The 9,256-nt window shown below is 48.2% G+C and overlaps 1 protein-coding gene across 2 annotated transcripts in view; it reads left to right on the top strand.

The window, feature by feature from the left end:
• The first annotated feature begins 479 nt into the window (after window positions 1-479).
• The window catches only part of GOLGA1 (golgin A1), a 41,858-nt gene continuing 33,081 nt past the window's right edge, over window positions 480-9,256 (top strand). For both annotated transcript variants that reach the window (XM_084821392.1, XM_084821391.1), the window contains exons 1-3: window positions 480-561; window positions 6,651-6,942; window positions 8,503-8,593. In XM_084821392.1, coding sequence (XP_084677518.1) covers window positions 6,808-6,942; window positions 8,503-8,593 — 226 coding nt within the window. In that variant the 5' untranslated portion in view covers window positions 480-561; window positions 6,651-6,807. The remainder of the gene's footprint in view (window positions 562-6,650; window positions 6,943-8,502; window positions 8,594-9,256) is intronic.

The raw sequence follows: 9,256 nt of genomic DNA, 5'->3' as shown, positions 1-9,256 counted from the left end.
CACAAGCAGGACATGAGTGCAGCGGCACCACCACCCCCTGCCCATGTTCCCCAGCAACTGGTGTACATAGGCCTACCATGTTGGCACGTGCCCGCCAAGTGTGACACGGCTTTGAAACCAGGTTTTTATGTGGCACAAAGCGCCCGCTAAAGCACCTTTTCCCATCCTGGCGCCCCTTTTGAGAGGCAGGGCTGCAATGCCCATCATCCCCAGCCAGCACGCTGGCTGGGGATGATGGGCATTGCAGCCCTGCCCCTCAAAAGGGGCGCCAGGATGGAGAGGGCGAAGCCCCACCCGCGCCCTCAGACGGGCGAAGCCCCTCTGTCCTGGCTGGTTCTCCTGAGGCGGGGAGGACACAACGGTCGGGCGCCGCCCCCTTTCGGTCACGCGAGGGGCGGGGCCGCGCTCCGGCCCCGCCCCCTCACGCGCCGTCGCCTCCTGTGGCTCCCCCTCCCTCCGCGCATGCGCCCTCGCTACCTTCTTCCCCGTCACTTCCGCCAGCGGGAGACGATGTTTCCGGGTCTGGCGTCGTCGCTGCCTCTCTCCTGTCAGAACCAGCTGGTGAGTTGGGTCGCCGCGTTTTATTTATTTTATTTTATTCGCCTACCCATCAAATGGAGTTCCCTGGGTGGTTTTCAGTAAAACAAATTAAGACACATTTTCCTCCCCCCGCCTCCTGAGGCGTATTAGTGTGTGTGGGGGTGAATTGTTCGTATTTTACGGTAATAGGGAGTTCTTAGGCGTGTGTGTCAAGAGTGTCGGTAATACCTTAATTTGGAGTTAGCAAAGGGTTTTCCTCTCAAGTTTGTGTTTGGGGGGTTTGACGGTAATTACGGTAATAATTACATGACTGGGTCGTTTCGGTATTAGAGTAATTACGGTAATTGGGAGGTGCGGGGTGCCTGGCTTGCAATAAATACGGTAATGGCGGGGAGGGGGCGATTAAAAAAAAGTTTCTTGATGTAGTCAGGTAAAAGGGGTAAGAACGTGACCACCCCAAGAGGAGGTGCCCCACTGGCCATCTTCTCTCCCTCCTCTCATTTACCGTATTTACCTTGGGAAATTCATTGATTCGGACACTCACTAAGCGAGAGTCAGAAAATCCTGAATCTTTTCCAGAGAGGCCGCAGACTAATTAGTCTGTTGCACCGAAGGCAGCAAAGAGTCTAGCTGTGGCGCCTTAAACACACACAAATTTATTATTATGGCAGTCTTCCCTCAACCTGGTGTCCTCCAGGTGTGTTGGACTATAAGTCCCAACATCTGCCAGCCACTTTCTTCCTTTCTCCTCTTCTCTTCTCCCTGCTCAGCTTTACTCTACATCCAGTCTGGAGTAGAGTTCCGGAAGGCTACTTTGCTGTTTTGTGACATTTTAGTTGGCCTGTAACAAAGGTATGATCTACCAGTGACTTCTTCTTTCTTACTGGACCAACACAATTATATAGGTTTTTTGTATATATTGTTGTCTGTTATGACTCTGTGTTTTTATTCCATCCTTCCTCCAAGGAGCACTGGGTACTGTACAGAGCTCTCCCCCTGCCCCTCATAGACTTATAGAATCATAGGGTGGGAAGGGGCCTACAAGATGATCGAGTCCAACACCCTGCTCCATGCAGGAAGCCTGATTCCCAGGCAGTCTCCCATCCAAGTACTAACCAGGGCTGACCCTGCTTAGCTTCCAAGATCAGATGAGATCAGGCATATCCAGCCCTTTGCTTGGTCCCTGTATTACTCTCACAACAACCCTTTGAGGTAGGTTAGGCTGAGCAAGAGCAACTGACCTGAAGTCCATCCAGTGAGCTTCATGGCCAAGAGAAACTCCAAAGGTGGCCCCACACCTTGGGAGCTCCCCTCCACAGGGAGAGATGTACGGCCTCCTCGCAGCTGGCTTCTAAAAAACCCTGAAGACACACTCTAGTCTGCATTCGGTGCTTAAAAATCATTCGTAGCTGCTGTGTGCGTGTGTATAGTTGTAATTTGTATATTCATGTTTTTGTAGTATGTAATCTGCCTTGGCGGCAGTGCACCCTGAAAGGTGGGTTTAAAATCCTTAAATCAATAAATAAACTGGGGTTTCAGCGAAGATCTCCTTGTTCCTAACTGGATGTTCTGCCCACTCCACCACACTGGTCCTCGCAAATAAGGTGGCAATCCTATACACACACTGAACACAGTGCGGCTTGCTTTTGAGTCAACATACATGGGATAGCATTGTAGACATAGTTGGGAAAAATTTGGACAGTATGGTGGTAGTGGTTTTTTTAGGTGGGGTTAGCTAATGTGATGTAACTTTTGGCAGGCAAGGGTTGGCTTTATTAGATGCCCAAAGCCGACCCAAAAGTGTGTTGTGTCTCCTGGCCTTGTGCTAGTCTGCTTCCTGGATTTATTTATTGGTTTTATTTTAAGCACTCTTATCCCTGTCTTCAGCCTAAAGTGTTTCTGAGTGGCTAATGGGAGTTTAAAAGCAATAAAGATAGAATTAAAAAATGGACAGAACAGCATATATGTATCAAGCCAGGTTATTTAAATAAAACCCCCACCCCACATTCTAGAAGTTTCCACCTAGTGCCGAAAGGGCTTTGGAGTAAAGCACTGGGCACATCTCCCTAGGGACAGCCTTGCAGGGCCTGTTTGCTACAGCTGCAAGGGGTTACCACTTGCCTCTGAAGGTGTGGGGACCAAAGAAAGGTATCTGAAGATGTTTTTATTGGGGTTAGATCCAGTTTTACACTGTATCAACTGTGCTGATTTCCCTGGCCCCTTTCTTCCCATGGCAGCCCCTCTAGCCCCCTGAAAATGCTACACAAGAATCAAGAGATCCTCCTGAATGGGGTGATGTGTGAGGGACGGGCTCCCTAAAAATTGGACAGAGTGACCTTATGTGAGCAGAGCCCTTCCTCTTATGGAAAGCACATCCTGGATCCGACCGCATGTCTGGGCATGTTGTTAAAAGGGAAAGTAGTCCTTAAGGTACACTGTTCCCCAGCCATGTTAGGGTTTTAAACATTAATGCCAGCACTTCTGAGTTGCACTCAAAAGTAGACTGGGAGCCATTGCCACATTTCAGGACTGATGGGGGATGATGTGTGCCCAGCCAGCAATTTAGCAGTTGTGGTATGCAACTCTCAACATTTTCGGGCGGCCTTCAATGGCAACCCCATGTACAACAGATTGCAGTATTCCAGACAGTATGAAGCTATGGATAACCATGGCCCATCTCTCTCTGTCCAGGAGGGTTTGCAGCTGGTACACCAGCCTCAGCCAATAAAAGGTGTTTTGTGCCACAGAAGCCGCTTGGGCCTCCGAAGCGAGGGTCGGATATAATTGCACCCCAGGCCTCCAAATCTGACCCTTCTGTGGGTGTGCAAGCCGGTCCAGAGCTGGCTTCGTCTTTCCACTGTCTTTTGAACTGTGTTCTAGGGAACTCTGGGCATTCCTCATGAGCTTATTTGAGATCTGTCAATGAGAAGGAGTCAGTAATGTCAAACAGGTTTACTCTAAAAGTGAGCTTGCTGTTTCCCCCCCAGTAATATACGGCTGTAAGGGAGGGTTGAGCGCATTTTCAGGGTCAGGCGGTTTAACCGTGAGACTGTTAACCAGAGATGGCTCATATGCCTCTAGAGTGATGAGCAAATTCAGGCTACTGTTTTATTGAATTATTTTATTTTACTGTAACTTTTTGTATTTTGTGTTTTACATTATCGTACAATGCTCCAGTATCTCTTGATGTGGAGTGGTTTATAAATTAAACAGTGAATAGGTGTTGACCAAGAGCTCCAAGTATTGATTGAGAGTAGAATGGGTGAGGGGAGGTGGGGGGGAGGGAGGGAAGGGCAGAACTGCAGCCACTTGGTACCAGCCAAGGGGGCTTCATGGGGTTCTCCTAGTGGGAGTCTTTTGGTGTGTGGGCTGTGGTCGCTCTGCCTGGTATTATAATGGCACAGTCAGCCTGATCCTGGATGTGAGACTCTTTGAGGATCAGTGTGTCAGAGTGGTGGTGTCCGGTGTTCGACAGCTACCGTAAGGTTGCCAGGGGACCCAGTGAATTATTCATGGTTGCTTGGGGTGATGGTGCTAGCTAGGTGGAGAGGGTGAGTCAGGAGAAGGCAATCCCCTTTGTGTGCTTTGAGCACAACCTCTCCTTCCATTGGTTTATCTTGCGATGGGGGTCTCCTTTCTCTTGCAACTAATGTTGTGCCTCCTGCGCATGGCACATGTTGCTGGCAGGGACCCCTGTGACTGTCTGCATACTTTGAAACCAACAAGGTCAGAAGTGCTGGAAAATTCAGCCCAAAGTGCACCAGAGCTTCTGATGTTTTCAGTGAAGCCCTGTAGTGCTGTTTGCCATCTCAGTAGCCTTGTTGGCCATGTGGAGGCCCAGATCGTAGAGTAATGCAGCTGTAGGGCTGCATTAATTTTTCCTTCTGTTTTAAGCTTCTCTGTTTGAATTTTTATCACAAAGTGTGCAGAGGTAAGCAACTGGGTAACGTGAAAAAGGTCTTCAGGAGATTTGGGACAGATGAAATGAAGGACTTTTTATGCTTTTGAATTCACTATCATAAGGGGTAGCAATGGCTTGGATGGCTTCAAAAGGGTAGACAATGGTAGAGTACTAGTCATGATGGCTATATATTCCCTCCTGCATCGGAGGTAGTATGCCTATATATACCAGTTGCTGGGGAACATGGGCGGGAGGGTGCTGTTGCACTCACGTCCTGCTTGTGGGTTTCCTGTGGGCAGCTGGTTGGCTGCTGTGTGAACAGAGTGCTGGACAAGATGGATCCTTGGTCTGATCCAGCAGGGCTCTTCTGATGTTCTTACATTGCATTCAGATAAATAGTTGAAATATGAAGTGTGTGTGTTTGTGTGCACATGTGAGTGAGTGACTTGTTGTAGTGAATGTTCTAATGTGCCAGGGGTGGGCAGAAGTTACATGGGATCTACTGGTAGAACTCTGGGTGATTTGCAGAGAATTAGAAAGGGTTTCTGACTCCAGTACAAAAATAATATTGGAGTCAGAAACCGTTTCTAATGTGCTTTGAACCAGGTCCTTCTTTGGCTCCAAATACCAAAAAGGTATTGGAGCCAAAGAAGGACCTGGTTTGCCTGTAATGACAACCCTGAGTACAGGTTGAATCATGGGTTGCCATTATGTGCAAGCCCTGCACTATGATTTAAACAAACAACCCAGATTTCACAACCTAACAACAAACCATAGGTTCCTTTCCTGGGTTGTTCGTGGTTAACAGCCCATAGTTAAACCACAGTGGAGGGTTTGCACATAATCACTACCCACAATTCAATGACAACCCATACACAACCTGTACTTTCGGTTGTTGTTACATCTGAACCAGGTAAAGGTTTCTGACCTGTCAGCCCCTTCTGAATGAGGCTGCTGAGATGGAATAAAGCTTTGGTGGGAAACCAAGGTTGGATATTTCTGTGAGAGGACTGCGTGTTCACTTCCACTTCTGAAAAGGCACCCTGTCTAATTCAAAGAGTATGTTGCTCTCACCACCACCACTATTTTTTTGCGCCCAGCTCCAGTTGGTGGACTTGGGATTCTTAAAAAAAAAAAAAAAGTAGAGCTTGCAAGCCTGACGTCTGCTCACCCAAGTATGAAATATTCAGGCAAGTGCTGAACCACAGCTCAGCATTTTCTGCAGTTCCTTTGTGTGGGCTGAATTTCAATGATTACTCCATGATGTTTCTGCAAGTGCAGCTGTTTGTCTAAGAGGTTCATCCAAAGGGTAACTGGTGATCTAAGACGAGTGTATGATGATGTTCCAGACCTGGTCCACAAAGTCTGATTGATGTCTGTCTCACTTCCAGCCTTATGATGCTGTGGCAATCTTCTAAACAGCTTTTAAGAAACATTCTCCTCCCGTTACCTCCTTCAAGGGCCAAATTTCTTTCAAGCCTTCACTGGTACTTTTCTGGGGAGATGTTCTGAACAGAGACCATCATCTAGCTTCAAGCCAAGGAACATGTGGCATTCCTAGGTGTTTGGAGCATGAGATGACCAAATGGACATGAACTTATGCCTAAACTGAGACTATACCAGCCTGCCCCAACCTGTGGCCCTCCAGATGTGTTGGACTACAACTTCCAGCTCCCCCAGCTCAAGTTCTGAAAACACTGGTCAGAACCACCCCTGGGAGAATCACAAGATCTGCAGAATGGGATCCTGCAATTGATCCTCAGGTGCAGGGGTGTCAGCTTTCCAGAAATTCCAAATTGGAAAGTTTTCCGGAAAGGAGGCAATCCATTTGAAGTCTCCTTAGCCACTATGGAGGCTTAGAATGGACAAATTCAGTTTGTTTTCAAGCTACAATTGTCTGTGCTAAGCCACCTTAGTTTTGGCAGCAAACTGCAACTTCCCCCCTTTTTTCCTGAAAAAATAAATAAATGACAGTAATGGGTGGCAGTGGGGGCTGCATGTGGGCCGTGTGTTGCCCACCCCTGTTCTGAAATAAATGATTTTCCTGTTCCACAGATTTTAGTCTGAAACATCTGGAGGGCACCAGGTTGGGGAAGGCAGGTACAGATTCTTAAACTAGTTCTTGTGGCTAGGCTGATGTGTGTTCGTTGAACAGTCTTGTCCAACTTGGTCTTTACAGATGTTCCTCTTCTTTCTTTTAATTTCCCAGCACCGCTGGGCTATGAGCCCCTTGAGGGAGAGAAACTGACTGGATGGACAATAAGTTTGGTGCAGAGGAAGATTTCCCCAGTCTGTTGCTCTGTGCATTGCTGTCTGAGTTGGGGGCAATTGTGCCTTTGAGGGCCTGATTCTGCAGCTCTGGGAAGATGTTTGCAAAGCTGAAGAAGAAGATTGCTGAAGAGGCGGCTACCGCTCCGCGGCCAGGAGGGGTGGCCAGGATGCCCAGATCGATCAGCAAGGAGTCTATCACATCCGCGGGAGCCGATTCAGGAGACGACTTTGTAAGTGGGTTCTGAAGTAGCACTTCCAAAGGCCATGATGCTTTTGTCTGCTTGATTCTTACATTGGAGAAGGCCCACAGAACAAAAAGAAATATGAAAGTATAGCTAATCGTTGCTGGTGTGCTTTGCTCCTCTTAAAGTGGATGTGGTAGGGCACACCTCTTTTGTCCAGGTGAGAGATGGATGTGTTAGACAGATAGACCCAGCACCTGCTAGCCCTGCCAAATTTCTGTCATGTATGATGGTAAAATTCTGCCCACCGGTTTTCTTGTGAGGGAAAGAAGCACCGGGTTTGTGTATTTTCTACCAATGTTGAAGTTTTGTGTTCTCTCCTGCTTTCTGGGAAGGCAAATGAATGCCCACTTCCAGTCTACCTTGTCATATCCTCTGAGCTGATGTGCAGATGAAACCCTTACTGCTCGCCAATTCCAACACCAGGGAGGCGATTGGGTACAGAGTGGCCATAGCTCCATGGCAGGGCACAGACTGGCATGCAGAAGGTCTCAGGCTCAGTCCCCGGTGTCTCCAGCTAAGACAGGAGAGCCACTGCTGTCAGTCAGTGTTGACAATACTGGGCTAGATGGACCAGGGTCTGACTCGGGAGAAGGCAACTTCCGATGTTCCTCCACCCACACAGTTACTGGAGAACATCATAGTTCTCAAAGACACCAAAGTTGGCCAGCCCTGGACTGAGCAGTAGACTGGTCTTCCTTATCCTTGTGCCCTCCAGATGTTTTGGACTTCTGCTCCCATCAGCCCCAGCCAGCACAGCCCGTGGTTAGGAATGCTGTTCAAAACATCTTGAGGATACCTGCTTGGGGAAGGCTGTGTGTAGTCCTTGACCTTCCTTTCTCTTTGTTCCTAGAGTAGGTATGCTCTCCCAGAAAGTGGGCGATATGCCGCACGCAGTGATCAGCCTGCTCCAATTGCTGTAGTGTCTAGCAGTGACTGTTAGAACAGCCTTTCCCCCACCCGGTGCCCTCCAGATGTGTTGGACTCAATTCCCATCACACCCAGGCAGCATGGCTGCAATGGCAGTTGTGGTCCAACACAACTGGAGGGCACCGGGCAGGGGAAAACTGTGTTAGAGTTTCTGCCCTGCTTAGTGTAAAAACTACAGGACTTGCTTGCGTGTTATGAAAGTCTCACACGAGGATCGAGCGATATCAGTGCTGAGTTTAGAGGAAGAAGTGCATTCAACAGAGGCGCATGTTTAATCTCCAGAGACCATCTGGGATGCTCCTGTACCTTTCTCATGGGTGTATCATAGCCATGTTGTGATTTTTGCCACTGGGACAAACTGAAGGAGTCTTCCCCATGACTTAACAATTGTAACATGGGAAGTCCTGTTCCTCCCCCGCTTTCCAAAACCTGTCTCCTACTGCTGGGTTAGCTGTTAAGGAGGTGGGTTCTTTTGTTCTTTAGAGCCTTTTCAAGGTCATTTGAGGGGGTGGGAGGGGTCTTCCCATCATCTTTGTGACTGAAATGTACAAGTATGTTGGTCTAGTCCTTTCCAACTGTCATAGTGAGTGTTCCCTATGTGTCTCTTAACCCGCTAAGCCCTCCGACGGAAGCAGCTCCAGAGAAGATCTGTCATCTCAGCTTTTCCGAAGGAACGAACAAATCCGGAAGCTGGAAGTCAAGCTGTCTGGTATGTTTCTTGTTGTAAGTGGTGCTGTTTTCAGGACACAGGAACTCCCTCCTGGATGGAACAATATGCAGGAACTATAACCATCTCTGATGTGAAACATGTAGTCCTCTGTTTCCACCCCTCCAACCCCAAGAAAAACGTTCTGTTTTTAATGCCACTTCAGTAATTTACTGCAGCAAGACTGCTGTGGCCATTCTGCTCTCTGCTCATGGATAGATTATCAATATTTTAAACCTCCTCATCATTGAAGACATGGCCACCGCCCCCGTCCCACGTGAAGAGGAAACAACTTCTGTTCTTTGAACAGAGGGTTGGTATTTTAGAGGTGCAAAAGCCCAGCTAGACTTGTCCTCTGTCCTGTGATGCTTTGGGCACATGAGGGCCCCATTAGCACATACAGGTACATCCAAAACGCCTTACCCAGGCCTGCAAAATTGTAATTGTAATGGTAGACTACAGGAAGGGTAAAAAAAGCACACCTCTAATGGGGGATGTCTGGCTTCTTGCAATAGAAACAGGTATCTGTGGTTGCAGAGGGGATCAAGGTTAAAAGCACTAAAACGTCTGGTTCATGCTAGGACCCTCTTCTCTGGCATACTTAGCCAAACTTACGCTATCCAGGGTTGCAGAGGGTTGATAGTACAGGGGAATCTAAAGCAGGGG

Source organism: Heloderma suspectum, chromosome 14 (genome assembly GCF_057233095.1).
Source record: "Heloderma suspectum isolate Gila_16-S chromosome 14, 16-S_ref, whole genome shotgun sequence".
Classification (NCBI taxonomy): Eukaryota; Metazoa; Chordata; class Lepidosauria; order Squamata; family Helodermatidae; genus Heloderma; species Heloderma suspectum.
The sequence above is the reverse complement of the archived record's forward strand: the minus strand, read 5'-3'. Positions and strand labels throughout refer to the sequence as shown.